The following is a 27,374-nucleotide window of genomic DNA, read 5'->3' as shown; positions in this document are numbered from 1 at the left end:
AAGCACCAAAGGGTGCTACTAAGGATGACTGACACAGCTGAGATAATCTCCTTCTGAAACATAGTTGAGTATTCAGTCGATAGCCGGTCTTTTTGATCTGATATCCCACTATCATTTCTTCTTCCCATGCTTTTCCCTAATCCTTTTTTTCAGCTCTCCTCAATCCTTACTCTGAGAGAGAGCAATCTGATGCATTCACCCATCATTTTTTTAATAATAGATATCTCGGTACGTGCAAAATTTCCTTATTTCCACTTTAAACAAAAAATGTGCACAACAACAAACATCTGGCAAAGAGCAGGGCAAACACCAACCAGTTTTTAAATGAAGCGGGTTGTTAAACAGGGAAACATTGCAAATTATGTGCTGCTATACTGTCAGATTATAATTTTATAATCACAAGAGGAGCTTCAACTATTCTTCCCACTATTTGTTTCTTGTTTAAAATTATCCAATGCAGGCAAATGATTGTTATAATTTTCTGCAGGAATCCTGATGGGGATGTTCAGCCGTGGTGCTACATTGCAGATCATGAGGACGGGATCTACTGGAGATACTGTGACATCCCTACATGCCAGAGTAAGAGACTGCCACTTCTTTATCTCGCTCTCTGTCTTCATCCCTTCCATGCCCTCAGGGGCAAATCTTGGGCATACGGTCCAACCACTTTCATTGCTATGCTCATCTTCTCGCCTGCTATGAATAGCTTTTATGGACTGCAGTGGCTTGTACACAGCTATTATCATCTAAAAAATGTCTCTAATTGCCTTCCGTCACTCCTCCTCCTGCCATGCCTGGGCCTGTCTTCAAGCTGTCACTGCCTACTTGTGTGTGTGTGAATGTGCGTGTGTGCATTTTTGTATATATCTATCTTCATAAGTTTCCCCCTTTGGCTTTGCAGCTTGTTTTGACATGCTTTTTTGATGTGAGCGACTATGTGCATCTACCAGTTTGTGGATGCTTTTGTGTGTTTTGTTCACATGTGGGTGTGAGAGTTTCCCTGTCCAGTAATTCCGGGATTAATATGTGTGATGGACTGTTTACACAGGGAGATTTAGTGCTTCTGTGTGTCTTCTCTACTAGTTTGGCACATATCTAGAAAGAGCTGCCTGTCTTTAATCCCGGTGCTTTTGTTCCCTCCACCTTTTTAATCGCTCCTGTTGAAAACAGACTCTGATGGATCAGCCTAACACTGTTTTTGATGCCAAATATCTGAATACCCGCAGAGGAGATTCAGATCTAGTGATTTATGGCACGTAACTGGTGCACATGCTGATGTTATTAAATGCAAACAATGTGTTATTATAAAAGTGCCAATAAAGTTGGGAAACAAATATTATTTTAATAACTAAATGAATCTGATAAGTGAGCACAATAGGAGAGATAAAGGCAAAAAATTTTACCAAGCAGAGCTTGACTGATTTGTTTAATTTACATAAATATTCCATTTTCCTCTTCAGTCATGAATGAATAACATTCCATTTAATCTAATCAAACCCTACTTTATCGCTGCGTGCCTGAGATTCCTTCTCTATCTTTATGTATTTTCTATTATTATTTTTCCAAATCCTTAAATATCTATTGTACTTCTCCTGTGGCTGCCTGAGCCCTTTTCATTCCTTAATATTTAATGTGTGTAGTGTTTAGTTATATCTGCAGTGCTTACCACTGTCACCGCATTAAGGGTCTAACCTGTTCTGCAGGGTTAGTGATGCTAGTCCAGAAATCCTAATTAATAAAGACTAAAGACCACAAAAAAGAGGTAAAAAAGAAGAAGAAAATGCAGCCTGTCTTGGAACTTGAGGTAAAACAGTAGAAATAGTGCAGGTGGAAAGCTGCAAAGCTTGCAGTAGGTACTACGAGGCACTACTAGGCCTCAAGAACCTCCCAGCCCCTCTAGCTATCCCACCATTATCCTGTCTGAGTAGCATGCCTGACTAAAGCCTGCTGTTTGAATGGCCCGGAACCCATTAACCCATCTAATAATGCCTGTTGGCTGCACGGCCTGTGTGTGTAGCCATAGTTATCCTCGGTATATTATGCATATAGGAGCTTGTCTGTATCCCATTAGAGTTTTGACTGACCTATTTCAGACAACTGTCCATTTAGCACAGTGTGTTTTTCCTCCCAAACCACAAAGGTTTGGAAGAGCAGTGTGTACATTGAGAGCTTGTCACTGTCTTTGGTAAAATTAGGCCAGCTTTTATTCCGTATGGATATACTATGTGCTGGTTGAGCCTTGTTTTTGTTTGGGATCCTAGTACTGCGTATGTAACCCATCCTTGTGACATGTGGCCAATTTTCAGCTGCTCAGAGCTTTGCCCATATCAAGTGCTGCCTTACATGATCGTTCCCTTTTTTGTTTGGCTGTTGAAAGTTAGATAGAGCAATGAAACATAAGAAAAGGAGATGGGGTGTGCTGTGAGCCAGGCATTCAGTGTCATGAAAACATGCTTGTTTGGTGGAGACGGTTTCTCCCTGCAGGGGTACGAGGCAGCTTTCAGACACGAATGCTCTGTCTCATCTATTGTAAAACCACAATCGCCACGTGGTGCCTCACCTTCTGGCGCTGTGTGTTCTCAATCTTCTGCGTTTGAAAGCTTCGGCTGCCAAGTGAGAGAATGCTGATGTTCTTTTGGTGTCAGTGTTCTCAGTCTGCGGCTGGCTACAATAGCCTCAAAAACACTGTGGTGTGCCAGAGGAAAGGCAACAGTGGTCTGTGTTTTCATTTTGTCTCACTTTTGTTTTGTCTGTGCCTTCGTTTTGTCTGCTTTTTTGCTTACGTTTGATGTCATGTGGTTGGTAGTGGGTCGCCACTCGCTGAGCCACCTGCCGCAGCCTTGCTAGTGGTTCGTCTGTGATCCAGCTGGGTTTCCTGTCATCTAGGGTCATGCCACCCCTGTTGAGGGTGACACACCCTGATGGAGCATCCACAGGCAGGCAGGTCACACGAGGCCAGGAACACAACGTCTGACAGTGTGGATTACAGCGTAGGTCAGTACATTTGTTGATCTTAGTAATCCCTCATGGCAGCGTCATGTGGTGGAATTGTCTAAACATTTCAAAAAGGCACGCTGTCAGTGCACGTCTGTACACAATGACAGCTGCGCAGCAAGTTTTGTCCTAAAGGTAGAGCCGCTCCTCGTTGCCAGATCGGTAAATGCTCGCTGTCGTTATATATTGAAGTCCACATCTTGCTTCGAACATTAGCCTTGCTCTTCTGACAGCAGTTCTAAACATTTTCACATAACTAAAATCTCAATTCCCCTAAAATTATCTCATTATTAAACTGCACTGAATGTTCTTTTGAGTAATGTGACTCTTTCATTCATTGTGAAATTTAATTTTCTCAACGTTGTAGGTGAGTTGAATGCTGATACATTTTAACCAGGCTTTTAGTGTACCGAGAGGACTATGTTTTAGCAATGAGCTGTAGAAAGCAACAAGTCCACTCAGGTCCTCCAACTAAGTGATCGCATCTGTCGTGTCTTACTAAACCCATACAAGCATTCCTGAAACAACATACACAACGTGATAACATGCACGTCAGAAGGCCTCAACACACCCATTTTTTGACCCAGAGACTGGAGGTTAAAGCTTGCCTGTGATGGGTTTGGGATGATGTGCACACTTGTGATAATGTTAAACTCAACGTAAAAAGCTCCATTCTACAGGATGCCAAGTTAAAGGTGACGCCACTCATTTTTTACATGCAATTTTACATGCAATTTTACATGCAATTTTTCACGCGTTCCACAGAGGCCATACTATAGATCATAATAACAGCTTGTGAAATCATTTTCTGAGGAAGGATATATAAAGGATGGACATGGCCGCACTGATGTCACAAGTAAAGTAGTAAATTCCCGTTGTAACACCTCAAGCTGAGCATTTTGATCATGGCTGTCTTGGTATCTTGACCATGGGGTGACTGTGTCAGAGCAACCGTCCTGCCTGCTCGTGTTCTAGTGACTCGACAATGACAAGACGAGTGTGCCCTAAATAATAATATCAGTAGAGACCAGAATGTTTGCTGAAGAGACTTTTTTTTAACCAAAAGAGTCTGGCTGTTAGAAAGAATGCATTTTAAGGAACTTCAAAACTGGTTTTACATTTTAGACTTAAAAGCTACATCCATCCTTTATGTACCGTCTGTTGGGAGGAAGGAATTTTCTAATGAGGTGGAAGGAAAACCTGCGACCAAACCAGCAGGTTTATTAAATTTAAAACAAATGCAACTGCTAAATCCATTAATTCAAAGTGAGACAGTAAGTGGGAGGTAAAAGAAAAATGAGTTTGTGGTTACTTGCATTGACAGCAGATTCATCAAACATTAGCTCAGTTTGAAAATATGCTTTACTCACTTGTTAAAACATGCAGTCATATTAGTGATTGATAAGATGACAAAAAAAACACGAAAAAAAAATCTGGTTAAAATTATAGACCTAACTTTTTACAAAGGATTCTGTTGCTGTACGTCTCTGTTGTGATGTTCTGAAATGCTTGTTTACATGACCACTGACAGTGTGATGGTTCCTTCCCTAAAGCATTCCATACTGCAGAGACATTTTCTTTTGGTGTGGCTCCTTGAAGCTGACACGCATTTGCTTGATGCTATGCGCTGACTGAATTTGACTGACAGAGTGAAACTGTCAGGGTGAAGTCTTCAAGCGTTTGCCAAGATAAAGTCGCTTTGATGTGCACATTGGAAGCTCATCTTTCAACAGCATATAACCAAGAAAAACTTGTTATGCCACTGTGTTCCTGTAGTATGGAGATGTGGAGCATTTGAGTTTTCCCCTTGGTTTCCTTCACTAGAATAGTTTGAAAATACATTTTTCCATGACCAATCCTAGGAATAATAAGAGTTGATAAACCCAGCTAAGCTTGCCCATGTTGCCGATTTATTTCAAGTTATATAGACTATGTGAGTGTGGTGTACAGTCTCTGTTTATTTTAGACATTGTTGCTGTGGCTGACGATACCTGCTGGGTGGTGTTAGGATGAGAGACGTTATCTTTATGCCAATATTCCCTTAAGCTCTGTGATACTTTAAGATATCATTTTGTTACAGAGCTGTCAATGTGTTTGCACTACACTTACAGTAAGTTATTCTTTTATCTGTTTAAACAATTGAGGGAATGTCTGACTAACGCTGCCGGTCAACATGCAACAATAGTCTCAATATGAGCAGTACTACACTCATCTGGCAAGGCTAACCAGTCACACCTTAAAAAGCAGTAATGTGTTTGGTTCAGGTTTTATTGCTGAACGTTGAGGTAAATATGAAGTGTTGAGATAAGTGCCTTCATTTACGGTGATTTATGATGATGCTAAATGCCACTTTGAAGTTGCGGATCGCCTTAGTAAACCCTGACGTACTCTTGAGTGAATGCGATCAGGTGTGCTCGTCCTCGTCGTTCTTGTTCAGTGTTTTGTGAGGAAAGTGAACAGTCTGCATGTCAAAGGTTTATAATGTCTGAAACGAGTGTTTCTTGGACTTAACTTACTTTTGAAGTTGCTATAAATGTCCATCGTCACTGCTTAAATACAAGCTGTAAACTTTAATGAAACCCTTTCCTTGTAGTGTAGATTATTTTTGTCCCCATTATATAGAAAGATGCAGTATACCACATCCTTCCACCCAGTTAATGATTTGGATTCAGTTAGTAACAAAAAGTAGAACCACTGGGTTTGTCAGGTTGTGATTAATAAAAACAATCTAAAGGGCATCAACCAGATTTTTTGACAGTTTATATAAATCTACTAAATACAGGATAGTTCAGGGTTCACAGGTGTTTTTGATTTTATATATTTATAATCAAACTATTTTTATATGCAGCTCTAATAGATTTATATATATTTTCGAACTATTTTTTATATTTTATAACTTTTTAATGTATTGTGTTATTTAAATCTGTTTATCAGTTACTGTTCTTACTGCCTTGGAGCAAATGAAACCACATAATTTTCTCAGGGATTAATAAAGTATTCCAATTCAAATTGTGATGGTTTTTAAAAAGGTTTTACAGTGAGGATCCTTTTTCATCATTCCCTGATGTCCATTACTGTCCACTTTTTAGGGATAAAATGTTCTGTAAATGAGGCTCTGCTTGGTTTATGAACACAATTGTATAAAGACCTTCAGATTTTTGTATAAAATTGACTTTAACCTTGTGTAACCGTAAATCTGTGTGTTTTTATACAAATCTACCGTGAATAGGTAAAAAGTCAAAGTAGCAGATATTGTAATAAAATGTCTGTACAATATAAAATGTGTTTTAAATTAAGGATTCATTTTTGAATTTTTCATTTCCCCCAATAATGTCCAGAAATGCCTAACACTTAAACTGTGTTTTGCTTTTAATGTCTTGCATCTGTTTTCTTCATGTATTACAAACTAACAGCAGGTCAAGTAAGGTTGTAGGCGAGACTCATCTCGAGGTGTCTAATGCAGGCTTGTCTCTATGTTTTTATTTTCATGTCAGAGTTAGTCCTAATGTGACACCATCCAGCGTTGAATGATTATACATGGGTGGTGTTCCTTAAGTTTAAGCTCTGGGAAAAAGGGAACGGGTTGGAGAAAGTTTTTATTTAGTATGCTATGATTGACAGGAAAGCTCAAGTAAATGGTTGAATGAGTGTCTGAGACGAGGACAAGTGCGAATCAAAATAAGCAGGAGGTCAAGACAAGTTGGACATGTGGTTTGGAAGCCCGGACCGAAGCACCACAGCCCTGCCTCGTGGCTGCTGTGGTTGCCTAAACCAGGGATGCCTTCAGGTTTTGCTACTGCAGTATTTTTCTCACTCTGTCATTGTTTTTAGAGGCCGAATATTTCCCTTAGGTGGTCTTGCACCAGCTTTCACCACAGCCAGCTTTTCGGCCATAATACTGACACAGGTTCAGGCAACATTGCATGCGTGTGTGTGCACGTGTGTGTGCACGTGTGTGTGTGCACGTGCGTGTCCCTGCACTGTTACCAGTGCAAAACCCAGTGAGATATTTCGAGTCTCAGAGAGAACATTTAACGAAGTGAGCTAATTTAGGCATTTCCTTATTTCTTTAATAAGCTCCTGTATGTAAAAAATTATAAGTACTGAAGTTGAGGTAAGGTCAGTCATGCTGTACTTATGAGTTTTCTCTGGAGATTCTCCCCCCACACAAACACATTTTATAATGGAAAACTGAAAATATGAGTCATTCTGTGTTGTTAAAACACAAAGAATGAACATAACGGATGATCCTTGAGAGCCTTATAATGTGGTTTCCCTTAAAATCATTACATTCACAAAAGGATACTCATTTTGTTAAATGGAGGCTTCTATTAAGGATGAAATAGTGTAAGTGCGTGCATGTGTTTGTGTCTGTGCGCAACCAAGTGCAACTAATGCCTGAATTCAGATTTTTGACTTAAGTACCCAGAGAGTATAAATTAAAAAAATGTTACCTGCCAAGATTATTGTCTCCCAGCCAAATTAATTGCACATTTTTCACAGAAACATGCCAAACTCCTTCTTTTTAATGCAGTTTTATGTATAGTGTTCTCGCAGGTGTTCCGTGACTAGAATTAGATGGTTACTGCTTTGCAATAATGGGACTAAAACTTTGTGCCATATATTAGGTTAACTATTCTGGAAGAAGTGAAGTGACTTTTTAAATGTTTTTAGTACTAAGCTTCACTTCTTTATGGGGTTGACATGCCCCTTTCACTTTCATTAGGCCTGCCCTTACCTGAAGAAGTGGGCAGAGGAGTTTTGAAATCACTACTATTAGCTTATTGTGACCTCTGACCTCCTTAAAGCTCACCTCCACCCACACCTGCCCTCAGGGAGAATACCTGTATGAAGTGTTATGAGGAAACTTTTAAATGCAATCTAGAAAGTAAACACACAAAAACAAACCAGAGGACAATCAGGTAAATATGGTCTCTCAGACCCCGTCTCTGGCTCCTTCCCATTCTCAAAATGTCTGGGGTTAAATCAGTCAGGCCCATTAGGGAATTAGATGTATTGATCACGAGGTGAGCTGCCTGTGTAGAATGTTTGCTAATGAGTAGATGGCCATTGTTTAGTATTTCTCCTGGGAACGAGGAGGAGATGAATAGCAGGTCAGCTACTTTAGGGCTCACAAATGAGGGCTCGCTGCCAAATGTAGATCAGCTCTGCACAGTTATAATATATTTAATTTTATTTAGTGTCTATTGTATGGCAAATGGCATTCGATCGCCTAGTGTTTTTACCTGTTTTGTGTGTGTAAGTGTGTGTGTTTTGCAGGTTTGCCCATTTTCTGCTAAATTTGATCAAAATGCTTTATCATAGTCGGTCTAAGTTTTAATATTGGAAAGTAGTGACAGTGACAAAATGAGTCTGCGGTGTGTGCAGACAGTGTGTCTCACTTAATTGGGTGTTTTTAAAAGAGTCATTCTGGGAATATACTAAAAGACTACATTTAAATCGAATCTATCAAGTACTCTGTACAGTTTTTACTTTATTACTCAAACTATAGGATATGCAAGTGTCCTGCACCCTTTGGTAGTACAACACACCCATCCCATATTTCATTTTCAAGGCAATTGGTTTTTATGCTTTTTTTAAAGGTAAGGTTAACTGACTAGAACTCACATTACAGCAGTTCTGTGAGTCTGTATAAAGACGCCCTGTAAGCCAAGTAAAAGTAATCTCTACTAATCTTCTTGTTGTGCAATATTTGTTTGGCAAATGCAAATATTTGCCAATTCTCTCTAAAGCCAATGGGCCTGGGGTGGTGGGGGGCAGTGCACTTTTGCACCAAATTTCATGGCAGTACATCCATTAGTTGCTGAGATATTGCACTTGAAATTACAAATAATAACTTAATTAGTAGAGTTTCTTCGAGGGCTCGATATATTTGGCTGTTTTTGTCTATTCGTGATCAACTTTCCTCTAATTGTAGTTCGGGCCTTCTCAACCGATCAAGGAAAAATGCAAACATTTTTGGCTGAATTCCATGAAGCACAATGAATTAAATGTGTTTATGGTCCATGATAATATGTGTTTTTGGTAACCACCTGATGAGTGCAGGCATGCAGACCACATTCTCCTGCGGCACATTTATGCCTCCCAGAGGATTCATTTCAGTTTTTCTTTCAGTTTTTCTTTCATCGTTGTTTTGTGTTACCCTCAAACGAAAATATCAGCTGCGTGGATAAAATGGAGTATTTAATTATCTAATGGACAAATATCCCATGAATTTTATGGATCACATTTAAACTCCTTCTTTAATAAGGCTCTTTGATTAATGACTGCATGTTTTTTTTCTCTTGCTTCATCCTCAGGAAAAAAAAAAAGTTGTGCGTTTAAAGGGACCATTACTGGTGCTTGTAGCTGCTAGTCTTTTATTACCTACTCTCATAAGGTTTCAAAGGATGTCTGGAAAAATGCTTTTTCCATCTATCTTTCCATTGTTGTGTTTTAGTGTCCTCTGCGGTTACACAGCTTCAGCAAAACTGTTGCTGATGCCAATTGGACCAAATAAGGGATGCAAGAATGATGCACTTATTGTTTTTGCCCGATGCTGATAGAAATACTGCCAATGAGTAAAAGTGTCACAAGTTTGAAGTTCTGCTCGTGTGTCGTTTTTACTGAAATTGCAAGATGATAAATAAAGGAGCTTATTTAACATCTGAGGTGGTCACAGAGCATCTGCTTCTCTCTTCATCTCCCAGCTGCTCTGATATCAAGTCTCATAAAACTCCTCAGGACACAGGCTGTTTGGTTTTGTGAGGGGAGGCAGTGATATGGTATGGTGATCGTTTTTCATCTCTTCCCTGCATTGTTCTTCTTGGACTCTGAGAGCACTAATTATTCACTTAAAGCTTTGGCTCCTGCTTGTTCCCTCTAATTAGATGGTTAGTCAGTATCCCAGGCCCCTGGGATGAGACATTGATCTCCTCCATCACAATCACATTGTGACACAGTCACCACTACACTACAGAAATGTTTAAATGGGATAAGAAACAGACATCATATACAGTAAACAAGCGCAATATGCAGTGCATTTGCCTCTCTGTCGCTCTTTCACACACACACACACACGCACACACACACGCACACACACACACACACACACACGCACACACACACGCACACGCACACACACACACGCACTCTCTCACACACACACACACACGCACGCACACGCACATGCACACGCACACACACACACGCACTCTCACACACACACACACACACGCACGCACACACACACACACGCACACACGCACACACACACACGCACTCTCTCACACACACACACACACGCACACGCACACACACACACGCACACACACACACACACACACGCACGCACACGCACACACACACACACGCACTCTCACACACACACACACACGCACGCACACGCACATGCACACACACACACGCACTCTCTCACGCACACGCACACACACACATGCACTCTCACACACACACACACACACACACACACACACACACACACACACACACACACACACACAGTAACGTGCTTTGAATGTCCAACTTGCAAAGTCACTCTGCTGGATACAAATGCTTCTCTCATTCTGTCCAATAATAAGTGCTTTATTGTATAACTGTAAACTGTTCCCATTTACAGGCTGGAGAATTTATGATCTCCATAGAAAAACAAAGCATAAACGCAGCAGAAACACATAATGGCAACACCCACCTCCTTACAAACAATACTGAGTTTCCAGAAATGATTCTCCTGGGGGAGTTTGTGGCATATTTCTCGATTTCTCTTGTGTTCTCGTGGGCTGTGGTGCAGTCGACAAGACTAATCAAAGGCTTGATGAAATGCAGCAGCTGTATTTGTTTATGTATTGAGCATACTGTACTACAAAAGGGGTAATAAATGGGGCCGAGACACAATGAAAGGGAGACAGAGCGAGGAATGAAGGCAGAGAGACAGAACGGGATGGAAAGGAGAAAAAAACAGCACATAAACACCAACTGTGATAAGTGTTGTTTTCTTGCTTTGTTGCAGTTAGCATTCCTCAGAAGGCAGTGCATGTTTCAAGCGGTGTGTGTGTGCGCCTCCGATTTGAATGGTTAACCTGCTGGTGGTGGATTAATGGGCTGCCGGGAGAGTTTCCAAGGCGTCGACATACCTGTGTTTTAAATTACTTCAATTGAGCCTATTAGCACTTGAGGAATGTGCCTTTAAAATCCTGCTTCTGCTTTGTGACCACACATCTAGAACGTCCCGTCTCTAATCTGAACGCACTAATTCGCTTTTTGTTATGGTGTGATTGGATGGTAATGAAGCATTGGTGATGCTTAAAGAATCATTTTAAGGTTTATATTTTTTGAATAAACGGGTTTTACGCGGCGATTCTTTTCAGCGATTTTCTCTTATCTAGAGTGTTATTGAAACTAAATCTCTCGAGATTTCAGATTTGATGCGAATATAATAAATTAAGCTGTCAAGGAAACAGGTGTTTATAAAAATGTTTGAGGGCCATGATTCAGGCAGCACGGTGGTTGCACGGTGGTTAGCACTGTTGCCGCACAGCAAGAAGGTCCTGAGTTCAATTCTGCCATCAGGCCGGGGTCTTTCTGTGTGGAGCTTGCATGTTCTCCCCATGTTTGTGTGGGTTCTGGCTTCCTCCCACCGTCCAAAGACATGCAGCTTGTGGGGATAGGTTAATTGGATAATCCAAATTGCCACTAGGTGTGAATGTGAGTGTGAATGGTTGTCTGTCCCTGCGTGTTGGCCCTGCGACAGACTGGCGACCTGTCCAGGGTGTACCCCGCCTCTCGCCCTATGACAGCTGGGATAGCCCCCCGCGACCCTGAAAAGGATAAGCGGAAGCAGATGGATGGATTCATAAAAGGAAAAACCGATGAATCTTTCCGTGCTCACAAAACATTCAGAAGAGAAGGAAATGCTATATGTTTTGCACGTCACATCATGTGCATATCGCTCAAGAGCTGTCCGCCATATTGGACGTGACACTGGTAGTGATCACGCCTAAAGTCATGCATTGTTTACACAGAAATTATCACTGACTGTTGGGTGTTGCAATCATCAAGGACACAAAATATTTTTTTTATTGCTTTCCTGCTGATTTGGAAGGTGAAAAAGACAATTTCTTTGATAAATAGTTGGGTCAGTTATAAGTTATTTGAATTTTAAAGTTTAACAGTATCTGTTTCAAAGAATATTTGACCATTTGACACTTTTACTTTTTATATATTTCTATTTCTAGTTTTTTCTTTCTCATCTTCTTCATCTGCCTCCTTCACCGCTACGCTCCTCCTCGTCTCCATCTCATCCTCTTCCTCCTTACCTCAAGCCTCACTCCTGAACTGAAGTTGGTTCTAACATAAGAAATCCAACAGGAACGTGTTTATTTATTCTTGATGTTGTCGCATTTAGTTATTGTCGTTAAGTAAGCTAAGAATAGAATCTGTCACCCCTCCCAGGGTATGGGCCGCCAAAGATAGATCTCTAGAGTTTTAAGACTCTAGCATCCCAAAACTCTCAATCACAAATGAGCTACATACACTTGTCGACAGTGTAATGCACAGTGACACATCAATATCAAAATGCAATAAAAATCAGGTAAATACCTGAGCAGTGACCAGTGACCATGGTCCCCTTGGTCCAGTGACTGCAGTTCCAGGAAGAGTCCAGTGACTGAGGTTTGTTACCCATTTTGCAGGACTTCAGATCTGGTCCAGTATAATTTTATGGGCTGTTGATAGCATAATGATATAAATCGTTTGTTGTGAAGTCAGGGAGAGCACCACGGTTGCACTTCAGAGCATCACTAAACTCACTCAGTGGGAGTAAGTAAACATCCATCTTCAAGTCCTCCCTCCCACATTTCTCCACATAACGAGCAAAATGCTTGCCATGAGAGTGTTTTACTTCCTCTGAGAGAGTGTATACACTAATACTTACAGCTGCCATAGTCTATATCGCCTTCATAATGTTTAGAAGGTTTTTTACTCACTTGGCGTGTCAGGATTGTTACACGTTTAAAAATGGCCGACAAATTAATGTCATGTGGTGAGTGGTCACATGTCTGCAAAAGCTCTAAAGCAGGAGCTTGAATGAAAACCAAAAAAAAGTTATATTGTTATTTATTGTTTTTATATCCCAAGTTGAGCCGGCACACAAATAAAATAAGTGAAATTTGGCATTTTCATCTAAAAGTATGAATGTGTTTTACATTTTTTCTACATGTGTGTATGTCTGGTTCCCCACTTGTCATCACTACATCTTTATCCCCATACATCAGACTCGGCCCTGATTAAGTTGTATAGCTGTATAGCTTTGTATTGTCTTATTTTCTAAGGATGGCTTTTGAAGCATTGGTAGTCAGAGCCAGATGTTATAATAATGGATTTTTTATTCTCTCAAAAATTGATATCAGTATTGGCTGAGCCCAGCTGGGCTTTGTTCTGGGCTCTAGTCTGCATGAGGATGCGGAAAAGAGAATTTGTTTCCTACAGTGATGCTTCCTCATTCCTCACACCTTTGAACTTCTTACACGTTGCGCATTTCCCTGGTGTTGAAGGCTGTTTCCTGAAATCTGGTGCTTATATTCTCAGGAAATCAGTTCTTTTTTTTGTAATATTTTAGTAAACTAGTGGACATTATGATATATATCTATTTACTGTAGTTCAAGGTGATATTTTTTTCTGAGCCAAATGTGAAAATTAATCAGTTGTTCAGTGTGTTTTTGTGTCAGTTTTGTTTGTACTTGATAAGTCTGGCGGACGAGTGGATCTAGAAAGTGAACATAAATTTCAACACAGTTATTTAGAGACCTCGTGCCATCACCCACAGAGTGAAGCCACAGAGCGATATCATTCATCACCTGAGTGGGCATCGTCAGTCATCCCCTTTTGACATTAAACTTGACATTTTATGTTCCCACGTCCCAAATTCTTGAGACGGTAACTCACAAACCGCTTACAGAAAAAGAAACTAAATAAAACAAAACCAAATGACTGGATTCGTTTTTGTCAGTTCAAATCATGAATAGAGAGTCCATTCAAAACAACTAAGTTAGGTATAGAGTTATGTGTGCCGTAAGGATTCTTTTTGCTACCCTGCTTTTAGGGACAGAAAAGACTCAAATTTTTTTCATCTCTTCTAGATTATAGGATTAGGACAGACTGCAAGAATAACTTTTCTGCCAAATTCTCCAGTGTTTCAGTGATTATAATACAGAAAAATCATATTCATCATTCAACTTCACTATCTTGCTTCGTGTGGAGCATTCTGCTGGGTGGTGCAAGCGAACGGGGTTGAAATAAGAAGTCCTACCCAGAGTCCCATTAAAAAGAAAACATTTCTTTAACTCTCTCTCACCCTCTGTAGCTTATTCTTATGCATATCTTCAGTTCTTTACCCTCCACGTCATAGAAATTTATAACTATAATTATGTTTGCTTAATGTTATGCTCGTCCCTCCAGCTCATCAACCAGCTTGCACGTACTGCTTGCCAAGCACATTTGCCAAAGCCTGCTGCACATGTTTGATGTTGTTTGTCATCATTCTGTGTTGGAGCTTTTTTTTTCTTTTTCTCTCATGTGTTTTAGGTCAGTGGTGCTGTTGTGTCTGCTGCCTGGCAAGACCTCCTGTTAAACAGACACCCATGAACTTTGCAGCTTTGCCCAGTGCCTCCTGTCTGCAGTGCATTGTGGGAAAGCTGGCTGACTGCTCTTTAGTGAGCTGAGGCTGCCAGGTTGGGATGAGTGTGGCTGGGTTTTTTTAAACATTGTAGAAGTCCCCCCCTTTCCCCACTGTGATCTCCCAGGGTTTTCAGAGGTCTGGTGTGGGCTAACTGGAGCATTTATACACCTTGTGTTTCCTCCATTTCTCCCCTCTGGCTCGTTAAAGTCTAAATTCCAGCAACGGCTTTGAAGTGTGTTGAGTGTGTTTGTGTGTGTTTTTTCTTTTACTGTACGTGAAGATATTTGCACTTGTTGCGCCTGCAAAGCAGATGTTTTTAAGCGAGATGCTGCTGTGCTCAGGAGTTTTCATATAAGAACAATTCTGTGCTTTTTGTGGATGCACACTGCAGGGCGGTGCATAGAAAAGCGATCGTCGCCGTCTTCAGTTCTGCACAAACCTCCAGTGCACCGGTGTATGAGCCGGACACCTACCGCTCCTCAGCCAGTACTTCTCAGCCCCTAAAACGAGAAGAGGACAAAGAATGATAAATTAAGTTTAGTCTGCAATCTTCTTGTCAAAGCCAAGTTGAAAAAGAGCATTTGTGCCTTTAATCTAGCTCCTGAGCACAGCAGTAGCATTTTTTCCTCTGCTTTTCAAAACCTCTATTGAAGTAGTACCTGCCTGCCTTGCTCGGAGGGAAGTTGCTGGTTCCCTACCAGGTGTTTATCTCTCTTTTCTTCTCTGCTTCCCTGTTGTGCACCTCACCGCTAGTGTGTACTTAAGCAACTGATAAAAAAGAAACCGCTTCTATAGCACCGTGGAAAATACGAGCGACCTCAAACATTCTTATAACTGTCATGTTTGCCTTTAACCTGTCAAATAATCTGGTGCTTACTTTTGCAAGTGTGCACCGTGGAGTCTTAGTAAATGATCCCCCCATCCCAACCAACCACATTAATCTCTTCTAAAGCTCTGGCATGTTTGTGGCTGAAAAAGGAATATAGCACATGATTTATTGCTGGTCTGAGTGTGTCTGAGGACTTTGTCTTCAAGTGTTGAGTCATTTGTCAAACACAGTTCTTGGCTGCTGCCAGAATTTCGCCGGTCACTTAACGGTCATCAAATGTGAGCGAAATGCAGGGAGTGGCTGTCTCTCTGCCAGTCTGTTTCGGCACCATTTTTCTTTCTATTCGTCTTCATTTTCCAGTCTGTGGGGGACATTCTTGTGGACAAAAATTTGTGAAGAATCTAAAACATGTCACACTTTTTCCCCAAAGAGTCTTTGTGCCTCAAACAGAGAGAATCTACAGATTCTGTTGGTGCTTTGTGCAAGCCAATAAGTTAACTTTGGCAGCAGCTGGCACGCCAGTGACAATGCACATGTGTGGTCTTTATTAGGGTCACTTCAGTTCATGAAGGCAGAGTTGATTGATGCTCTTCTGTAGTAATGTTATAAACATTCAAACAGAGTTGTATGCAAATCCATACTCCCTTTTTTGTTTGCACAATACCAATATATTCCACATTTCATGACAGGCTTGTAAAAATAGATGAAGTGTTTTTCTGTTTCGTGCTGGGAACTGCTTGTGCACTGGTGGAACTTACTGTCATCAGCCGAGCTGTGCCTGCATGTTTGATGACAGGCAGAGCTCAAGAGATTCTTATTTCTAGGACAGTGTTGGTGTACAGTATCAGGGGACTTTACAGTGTCTGAGCATGTTGTCAGACTTTGGTGTACCCGCAAAGCAAGACAGTGTTGTTGTACAAATAGACAGGAATTGCTATTGTGTAATGTCTTAGGATCAAATGAACGTCTTGCGCTCTTCTCAATTCGTGAGGAAACTCTAGCGGGGAGTTCTCTGTGGGATTCTATTTGCATGTCATTAGAGAAATAAATAAAAAATCAATACAAATGCTATTAAGGCCTCACAGGCCATCAGTGACCATAAATGTGTGAGTGGTGGCTCACATTTGCTGTGAAATTGAATGTAAAAGCCCCATTCTTGCAGGCCTAGAGACCAGTTAATGACCCAGTGGTAACCACCAATCCCTAGGGAAAAGGGTATATTCTGTGACCAGTAAGCAAGCGGTTACTAGCAATTGCTAGTGTGAAATTACTCACAAAGAGAAAACCTCTATGGGATTTCTTTGGTTGCCAGCAGGTTGCCGTGGTCACCAGTTTGCAAATCATTACCAAGCGATAACGAAACTGTGAACAACGTGACGCAAATCGAAAGCAAAACACTTGCTTTCAAAGTAAAAGTCGTGTCTTGGCAGTCATCTTTTTTTTTTTTGCAGACAACTCAGCGTCTTCCATGCAGACTAAGATCAACTGCATCAATCTGGTAGTTGACCAAAGCAATTGCGGAGGTTTTTGGTGCAGCACCCTCTTTGCATCTGATCTCACATCGCTGACCCTTTGGAGAATGTGCGTTTTTTCTGGAAGTTGCTGATCTCCAAACTATGATTGTCCTGCATTACACAAAAATCTAACAATGATCTTTGTGTAGCGGTTTGATTTGCAGTTATAGGATTTCAGCCACTGTGCTTTTTCATGACTGTATGAAATAAGGAGCAATCAGACTTTGAGTTTTTACTAAAGGTCATTTGAAATTGGAAATTGTAAATGCTTTAATACAGACCACAGTGTCACATGCTTTTGATTTTTGCGTCCTTGTTGTATCTCACAGCAGACTTGACAGCTATTTTGGACGCAGTCTTTGCTCTTGTCTTTTCTATCGTTCCCTAATGATCTCTTTCACACCCTAAGGCCACATGACACCACTTCCAATTACACTGAAGAGAATTTTTTTTCAACTTCCCGTTGAAATTACTTTCAGGGTGTGCATTTACTTATGTTTGTCAAATTCATTTTAGCTCTGAACATCAAAATAAACAACTTTAAGCGCATTTGGATTTAAATGAAAAGCAAATCACAAATAGGATATAGATTGCTGGAGGCTTTATTGGCACTTCCCAAGCTATTACATTGAATTTAAAAGCTTTGCAGCGTTTAATCACTGTACTAGATTTTGAAAGATTGTATAGTATTTGATGAATACATAGTGGATTAGGGCAGACAGTTTGATTCATCTGCACGAATGTGATCTGGAAAGGTGTCAACATCCATCTTTCATCTATCTGTCTGGTTAGAAATCCATCTGGCATTGTTGGCGCATTGGTCTCACATATTGTAAAATCTAACTTGCATGCAGAGAAACTTTTTGGTGCACATGAGAGGCTATCATCAAAGTATCAACAAAATAATTCAAAAGTAATGTTTTTAGTGTCGGTTCTGTTCTGTTTAGTCAAAGAGCCTAAATTCACGAGATTAGAAATTGTGCTTACCTACTGTTTGATGTCAAGTGGCTGCTGTGCAAAGATCTATTGTTCAGCTTAAGCCTGTCTGAGTGTAAAAGCACAGAAGTATTATATTTTTTTATAACACGTCCGTCAGGACAACTGATTTATGAATAGGATTTCAGCCTCCTCATATGAAAAGTGAAACCAGCATAAGAGTGATGTGATTTCTGTAATCTATAATTTTAGTAAACACTATCTTGTGGTTTGTAATCATTAGCTTTAAGTCATATTCAAAAGATAAAGGTCATTTTTTAAAGATTATCCACTTAGCAACTTGTCAATGAAATGTAGCCAATATTCATGCATTTTCACAGTTTGATCAATGACAAAAACACTTAGCTTGGGTCTTCCTAAATAGACTTTATTAGCCATCTATGCTGTTTATGTGTAGAAATAAAACAGGCATAGATGGCAATGACTGGGAAAAAGTCAGACATAGGATAAAAATGAGGAGTTGGTTTAGAGATGGGTTGCAAATTGGCTTGCAGAGGCAGGACTGACTGAAGACAGTGCTGAACAACTAAAGCAACAGAAATATTGTGCACTTTACTGAAGGGTGTTGTAATCAGCTGTTGCAAGTTTATACACAATGATTGCTGGCAAAGCTTAATTTTGGAACGTGCCAAAACTAATGCTGCTCTTAATTTTTGTGTTTTACAAAAATACTGAGTTTAATAAATCTGAGTTTAATAAAGGCCCAGGTGTTGGACATGGTCTTCTTCCTGTCATGTGACAAATTCCACATGGGAACCCCCCCCCCCCCCCCTTTTTTTTTTCTTTGTACGTGAGACTTTAAAAAATTATTTTCTCTCTCTCTCTCTCTCTCTCTCACACACACACACACACACACACACACACACACACACACACACACACACACACACACACACACACACACACACACACACACAGTCACACATTTAGAAAATGTTATATTCCTAATCTGATGCAACAGCTCTCAAATCTGACATGGTACATTTTCTAAATTCCAGCTCTGTGTCGCTATGACTTAAACATCCTTGTCCTCTTCACCCCTTTTTCTTTTCTCTGCTCCTCTTCCTCCATTGCCGCTCGCCACCTCCTCCTCCTCTTCTCTTTTTCTCAGAAGCCAAATAGTTGGCTTGCTTCTTGGCAGTTCAAGCTAGAAGTTTCAAACAGAGTTCTGAATATTTGACGAGTGTGTCATCACTGATTGTTCTTTGGGCTGGGTTTTTGAGATTAAGCGTTAATCACAAACATGATTAGAAAATTGAAACAGCATATAGACCATGTAAATATAGTTTGAAGCATGTTCTGTATGAAATAATCCATTTCTTTCCATATCTGTCGACTTGTTTCTAACACCTGCTGTACTTTAATTCCATTATACATTTGATCTTCCCTAATCATGTGAAAACCTCGCCTTACTGTGTGATGCAGACTGCATCTAAGATGCAGCATATAACTAATCATTTTTTCCCACTCTGGTCTGCTCTCCCTACAGTGCCTGGAAACTTGGGGTGCTTCAGAGACAGTGGTGACCCCCCCACCCTGACTGGTGCCAGTGAGACCTCCAACAAACTCACTATCCAAAACTGTATCAGCTTCTGCAGGAAGCAAAGATACAAGGTGAGATTTGGAATTAAATTAAAAATATATTAAATAACAAGAAAACATGAGAAATTTTATTTCAACTGCAATCAAACATGACAAGTTCTGTAAAACTAAATGTAAAAAAAAAATCCAAAATAAAAGAGGAAAACAAACCGTAATTGGTTTATGGTTTATCCTCTGTCCTATCACTTCAAATCTACCTATTGGATGTAAAAACAGAGTAAATTGTTGTTTTTAAAACAGGCGCGAGCAGTCTTTTTGCAGTAGTCAGGCTTTTATGCAAATCATCTGCTTTTATGGGTAGTTTTCTGTCAGTTATCTAGATGATGCCCTCTTTATTCAGCCATCACACTTCCTGTTTGAAGCCAACCAGCAGATGACGAATCATCACAATAATCAAGGCTGACAGCTGGAAATGAATGGTTATTAGCCCACTGGGTTCCTCCTCTTCACTGCATTTTCCCTTCTCTCTGTTTCTGGCGTGCCATTGTCCCTGCTACAAACAGTGCCAGGTGTTAATTTTCTGTCTCAGCAGATCCACTTCAGCTCAGTATGCATTGACAGATACTGACAGGCACCCCCTCCCCTCTCAGTTAGGCAGATGTTACAGGAAATGGCAACAGACTGGCATCATCTGCCTACCCTTGGACTGTCACTGTCCTCAATACACACGTGAAACATCAGTGCTCTGAAATATGGATCCCACGTGACTTTGTGACAGAGAGCATGCCTGATGAGTGAGACAGCAATCCATGGCTTGTTTACTCTGCCAAAAGTATTTGTGTACGTGTTCTCAAATTTAACCGCATCAGATAGAATAATACAACAAGGAGCTTGATACATCTGGGTGGAAGCAGAGGCTGCGTGAATTCTTATTCCATGAGTAGGAAATTATCCAGTACCTTCAGTTGCGTGTGTTCGTTTAGAGCCTGAATATCGAACAACGGCGTCCTTCTGAATGAAGAACAATACCTCTTTTGACAGCGAGTGGCCAGCAGTGGCGAGGTCAAGATGTGTGAAGGTTTTTGACGTGTCACATTCCTGCGCTGACACTTTCTGGAATGGTTTACTAACAGTTTTGATTTGAAAGACAGATAGGTGTTATTCCTGTACCGTTTCTTCTGTACACCCCATGTGCAGCTGCGTGTTTGAAGGGAGTCTTCTAATCAGCTGAGAGGCCACAGTTATACAGACTCGGATTACAACATCTTGTAATCACGAGAGAAAGAGCAATTAGGGCGCTTTAGGCTCGAGTCACTTATTTCAGAGGGAAGTAGCTACATGTAGTCAACTGTTTACCCCACGTTTACACAATTCCACATAAATCGAACATGAAAAACATAATTGGTCCTTTTAAAATGAAAAAATGTAATGTAATCAAGTCTTATTTTATGGGAAAACAACAATCTTTATAGTTTGAGAGAACTGAAAGAATGTGTGTTTGCAGTCAGCAGAATGACCCCCTCAGTGTTTTCCTCAGTTGCACAACTCCTTTTTCTGTTTTGCAGCTTGCTGGTATGGAGTCAGGATATGCCTGTTTCTGTGGCAACGATGTGGACCTACAGAAACGTGGGGAGTCACCTAGCATGGAGTGTAACCATGTTTGCTTCGGTGACCACACTCAGCCCTGCGGCGGAGACGGCTGGGTCATCATATTCAGCAGTGAGCACTGACAGTTGTCATTCTTGATCTCATTCTTTAGTCTTTTCACATCTCTGCTGTAATTTCACATACATTTTCAAACATTTAGTCTAGTTTTATTTTGTACAAATCTGATTTGGGGACAGCTCATTTCTTTTATCATCGTAAAGCTGTAAGAAGTCAGAACACAACACACCTACAATTTTAAAATTAGTAACCCTGCCTGCAGCTAGCTCTTCTTTATTCTAAACCCATACCGCCATGCCATCAAAGACAGGATCTGCTCTGAAAAGACTTTTGACTGACAAAATCTGCTATCAAAGATCAGGTTTTGTACAGCCTGAAATTAAAGCCCAAAGGCTCAGCAGTCTAGTTTTCTCTCAGACCACCTATATTTCAGTCTCCTGAAAAGGTTTTTTTTGGTCCATTCAAAAACATGTTTCTTGCATAACATTTATTCATATGTTATGTCCAGTTAGGCTCATTTTCCAGAAGCTTTGTTGCTGGTTATGCGTGAATCCTATTTCTTGTTTTTAATACTCACATACTCTTCAGTTAAACCACATTCTTCTTCAGGCTGTTTTTAGGCTGAATCTTGTAAAGATGCTTTGAATTAAATTCTGAATCTAAATCAGCTTGAGTTTAATAAATCAGATACCACAGCTATGGTGTTTTGTTGTGGTGCTAAAAATCAAAGGACATGTCTGTCCTTTGTGTCTGATCAATCACAAAAAGTCATGTACAGCATGATCACAAGTACAGATGTCAACCATCTCCACAACTTTTAATCTTTAAACGAATAACACAGGCATTTTTTTACTGCTCTTTTTTCAGCCCGAGTGGGGGCCTGTGGTGGGAACTACACTTCTCCATCAGGAGTGATCTACTCCCCTGACTTCCCTGACAAATACGGGGCTGGGCGTGTTTGCTACTGGACTATCCAGGTCCCTGGATCTTCGGCCATCCTCTTCAATTTCACCTTCTTTGACATCTCCGACCAGACCGACATGGTGGAGCTATTGGATGGCTACACAAATCAAGTGGTGGCCCGCTTCGACTGGCGAAGCCCTCCGCGGGATCTGGTAAACATCACGGGCGACTTTGTCATACTGTACTTCTACTCTGACCGAACCAACCAGGCCAAGGGATTTGCTCTTCTTTACCAAGGTGAGAGCTCACCAGATTTTCTGAAATGTCTCACCTATTGTGATGTTTTCCTTCATTATAGCTTCTGTGCTCAGCCTGCCTTCATTCATAACACTTTGCAAACAAAGTAAGAACCCTCATTTGCGTGGCTGGCTGGCTGGCTAGCACTATGATAGGGTTTTGCATAGCATCCCTAGTTTAGTAAAGCAACACCTGTTAGTTGTGGTTAGGCAGTTGTCATGGCTTTGGCAGGCCCTTTTCTCTTTTCATTTGCTAGTCAATGTCTCACAGCCCCGGGTGATATTGCATATTTAAATGTGTTCTGTTTTTCTAGGAACTCAGTCTCTTATCAAGCTGCTGCAGAGTGCTCACCCAGAGTGTGTTCTCTGCTAAATTGCACTGAAAGTTTTTATGCCACCTACATAAAAAATACAACCATCGTGTGCATTACGGCTTCTGATATGCCGATTTCATTGTCTAGTGGATGCATTTCTAAGAAACTACAGCTCAGAGGACTTCAAAGTAATTTTATTCCTCCCAGGCTAATGCAAAGAATGTATAAGGATTCATGTGGAATAAAAAAAAACCTTGTTTTTTTGTGTTATGTTCTCTCATGAATAGTCTGAAAGCACCAGAAATGATTTAATAGATTAATTTCTGCAGGAATGAGCAAAGCACACCCTGATATAATTCACTGTAGGTGACATTCAAGCTCACATTAAGAGGCAGTCTCCAGCCGCCCCTCCCTCTCTCCCTCCATCTGTAATTCTGTGTCATTTTTCTTTGCCTGCTGGCATTACAGTAAAAACAATATTGGAAGGTCAAAATCCTCTGACCCTCAGACAGGCACGATCCTTTCTCATGGCATGGATCTTGTTTTGCGGGAGGTATAGTCTATTCCAGAAATGCAATCTGAGATGGGTTATGAGAAAAGGTCACCTCCTGAATTAAGTAGTTGTTTTTTTGTTTTTCAAACAGAACTATATAGATAAAAACACATAGTGACTGAGGTACAAATAGAAAGCAGACAGTGTCAGCACCATATACGTTTAATATCTCCTTGGTGGCAGGCTGAGCGGTTGGATCTGTAATTTGAGGATAAACGCTCTCAGATGACAGTGACAGCACATTTCAGCTGTGACTGGGTTTGAAGCATGGCATTTTGTTTGCAAATGGGAAACATGTGGGCAGTTCTGGGAACATCACAGCCAGGTTGAGCAATTACGTGAAAAAGAAAAAAAAACCCATGCTGGTTTAACATCTGACCAGCATTCATAAAAGAGTGGAACAGTCCTGGAATAATCGATATTTGAAAGTAGTTCACGCAGCTGAGAAACTCGAAGCACCTCAGCAGTGGAAGAGGCGAGGTGATGTGAAATAAGATAAATAAATGTACAGAAGATTCATGAGAAGCAATATAAAAGAACTGCACAGTACATGTCATGTGTTTAATGTAAAGTTAATAATTTGTTGAACATACTGGGGTATTTAAAAAATAACTTGAGCCTGAGTTGGTTAGTTGGAAGGCCACAAAGTCAAGCTTAACTGCAGTTCCCAGCAAATAAGTTGACGCCAGTCCCAACCCACATGCCAGCAGCTGTCGTAGCCCATAGTTGCTGCATATCTGCAAGCCTCTTTGCAACCCAGCTTGTGTTTTATTTCTGACTTAATTAGTCTCCAGAACATATCCATGCCACCAGATATAAATTTCTGCAGTTGAACACTGGTATTCCCGAATGAAATATGCTTTTGGTTCGACCATTACTCACATATTGGAAAGTTTATTCTGCACTGCCAATGGAGCAGTCAGTGGAGAGTTGTGGAAACTATCATTTCCATTGGACTGTTTCAAATTGTTAGAGATGGCTAGGTCCTTACTAAGTCACCTGAAGTTAAATATGCTTAAAAAAAATGTTTTTTCTCAATTTATAACTTAAGTCATTTATTCTGTTTCTTCATACGTGTGCTTAATCTTTTGATGTTTTGTGACTGTGTCTAAAAGTTTTAATTCTTTAAATCTAATTTCTGATATTCACAGACATCTGCTCTAAGCATCTAAGTAAAGCACAATATCTCATCTGCGGATGATTACAATTGCAGCATAATGACTCAAACCTTAACATGTAAGAAAAATAATAAAAGACCCAAGTGACACTCATAAATATCAGTGTGAGACTGAAACACTGCACAGTTTGTTTCTCAGCAGCAACATTTCACACGGAGGACGAGAACATTTCTTAAAATCACACAGTGATTTTAAATAAATCGCAACTATGTTTAGGAGACGTAAATGAAAGGCAGAGGAGATCTCATTTAGGATATTGCTTTCCTCTGGGAGCCCATAAATGAGCTGAAATAGTCCATGCTCCCTGGCACTGTTGTTTTATGAAGCAAACTCTGCCCATCTGGAGCTGTAAGCAGGTTAACGCAAACAGAATTTATTGCAAACACTTTTTGAATCATGTCTTGAATTTTAAAAAAAAGTTCTCAGCACCACATGTTTATAGCACGCTTGGGTGTTTTTGCAAACTCCATCTGTTTCTTAACAAATGCAGTTAGTATTAAATATTCACTTGTGCCTCTGCTGTATATACTTTCAACAACATGATCAGCATGAAGTAGTATAATATTACCTCATGCTTGCTGCAGCCCAGTTTATACAATGGAATAATTAAAGGAGTGTTAAGTGATCGATGCCCTTAACTTGTAGAAATTACAGTGACATGGCATAACATTTCCCTCTTCTGCATTCGACGCTACATTCATCACTTCATTGTGAAGACACGGGATGTTACATTACACAGAGCTGTAATCTAGTAAGGGCAGTAAAGCTAAGTTATAATAACAACCAAGGAGTAATTTTACTACTAAAACTGATAAATGATTTATATATTTCCAGATGAATAAAAGATTTTCTTGAATAATGAAAGTCGTTTTCCTCTCCTATCTTATCAAAAGCTCCTTCTAGCCTTTTCTTATTGTGGCTAAAGGGTGACATTTTCACAAATGATTAAATGCAAATGATGGAGGACTTCATAAAAACTCGCTGATATAGCGAGATGTGATCTGCCTTCCGTTAACGTTGCTTGTTTTGTTGCTACTGACAAATTAAATGCGTCAGATCAGATTTGTATTATATCAAAAAGAGCTCATCAGTGTGCAAAACAGCAGTAGCGTGATCAGAAATCACTGTGTCGAACAAATTCAGCACAGTGATTTAGTTCAGACAGGCCAAAACTCAAGCTTAGTCACAGTCCTAGCAGATCAGCTGATCTCAGTGTCAGCTGATACCCTTATTCACCTTCAATATTGGACTTATTCAGTCTTCCTACAGTTGCTACACAGGTGCAAGCAGCTTTGCAACCCGCTTTCCACCCTTTTTCATTCTGTACCTAACATTATCAATGTCATATCAGTGTAATATGTCATGTGTTATCATTGATCCCTGCTGTGTTGTTCTGCATTTAGTTGCTCCACCCTGCCCTCCTCTGGCTTTAAATGTAAGCACATGAATGGATGGGAAGGTCGCAGAATTGAGCTGGTCATCAACTGAAAACTGGATATTGAAATCCCAGTGCTCTTCTGGCTATAGTGGTCCTGAATGAAATTAGTTTTTACCACAAAGAGCATGCAATCATTATTCTCCCTGACAAAAACTGATGCATTACCTAAAAACTGGGGGGGAAAGTGTCAGTTTACAGACAGGTGTGCTGTTATAATATGGCAGGGAGCGATATTTTAATGTTTTTAACTCGTCGTGAGACAGAATGTGAGAGAGGAGATAAATATTGGCCACTGAGTCCATATTAATCCTGTCTGAGTTTATATCTTCTCCCTGAGGATGTGTTAGTTCGTTTCAGGTGCTGCAGTTTCTGCCACAGTTTAAAGACTTGTGTGTTAGGTTAACTGGTGATTGTCTGCCTCCTGTGGTGAAGTGGTAACCTGTCCTAGGTGTAATTTACCTCTTGACCAAAGTCATCTGGGTTGTATTCCAGCCTCCCCATGACCCAAGGTGGATAAGCAGTTAAGAAAAAGGATGGAAGTAATGTTGTTGTATTGTATTCATGCATTATTTTCTTTTGGGACTGAGAACTAGTTTTATTGCTGTTAAAGTTGACGTCTCTGCTTATACCTCAAGGACAGGACAATCATTTATGTCTGAATAGTTGGAAAGTTGCAGTTTTCTTTGGAAATGCCAGTGCTGTGAGACACTTCACATCAGAATTGAATATTCTTAGCACCACACCTGACAAAGTAATCTTTTACTCACTGAAACAACCAGATCAACTTGGTGCTGTGGGATAGTAAGCTTTTGATTTGTTCCATGTCTCCACCTGATAGTTTAAGGAATAACATTCAACTGTCTGTTTCTTTTTCCCCCTAGCACTCCGAAGCCAGGACACTAGAACAATAGAGTCTGAAGGAGCGCTTCAAAGCCAGGACACCAGAACAATAGAGTCTGAACGAGATGACGAGGAGGAAAACGAAGACGTGTCTAGCACAGCAGGGCCCCAGCTGGCTGGCGGAGTCACAGAGAAATCTAACGGTACGACGAATGGACGTTCGTCCCAGATCCTCTACGTGATCACGTCCAGCCCCGGTAAACCGGAGCACAACATGCCAGGTCAGTGGGCTGGACGCGGCGAGACCACCGGCCACAGCGCTAGTATGTTAACATCCGTCGTACACTGCACTTACCGCGCCTCTCTCTGCCTCTGCTGGGATGCTGTTGGAGGTTTCTTAGCAAGAACTCCCACTTAGCATGACCTGGTTTCTCTGAAAGTTTGAAAATTGTTCTGGTTTGTCGAGATACTGCTAGAAGCTCTGGCCCAGAGTGACTCCCTATGATCATAATTGAAGTAATGCCACATGACGCTTGTTTTCACTTGTCATTGTCTCAGAAGTCCCCACTTTTCCCAATCAGCCATCTAGTCAACACTTTGCAGGGTGGACTGATGTG

General features: G+C 40.6%; 1 protein-coding gene across 3 annotated transcripts in view; it reads left to right on the top strand.

The window, feature by feature from the left end:
* Positions 1–27,374, top strand: part of kremen1 (kringle containing transmembrane protein 1) — a 64,476-nt gene that overhangs the window by 33,157 nt on the left and 3,945 nt on the right. The window contains exons 3-7 of one of the 3 annotated variants that reach the window (XM_085476223.1): positions 488–579; positions 19,518–19,642; positions 21,136–21,289; positions 22,103–22,435; positions 26,799–26,960. In XM_085476223.1, the coding sequence (XP_085332349.1) occupies positions 488–579; positions 19,518–19,642; positions 21,136–21,289; positions 22,103–22,435; positions 26,799–26,960 (866 nt within the window). Of the gene's footprint in view, positions 1–487; positions 580–19,517; positions 19,643–21,135; positions 21,290–22,102; positions 22,436–26,798; positions 27,081–27,374 lie in introns of all 3 variants that reach the window. The other 2 variants (XM_085476222.1, XM_085476221.1) reach the window with 2 other exon arrangements.

This window comes from Copadichromis virginalis, linkage group LG12 (assembly GCF_057382275.1).
Source record: "Copadichromis virginalis isolate Kocher_CV1m ecotype Utaka linkage group LG12, C_Virginalis_male_GT1.1, whole genome shotgun sequence".
Classification (NCBI taxonomy): domain Eukaryota; kingdom Metazoa; phylum Chordata; class Actinopteri; order Cichliformes; family Cichlidae; genus Copadichromis; species Copadichromis virginalis.
Note: the sequence above shows the minus strand (reverse complement) of the source record. Positions and strands in the feature narration are given on the sequence as shown.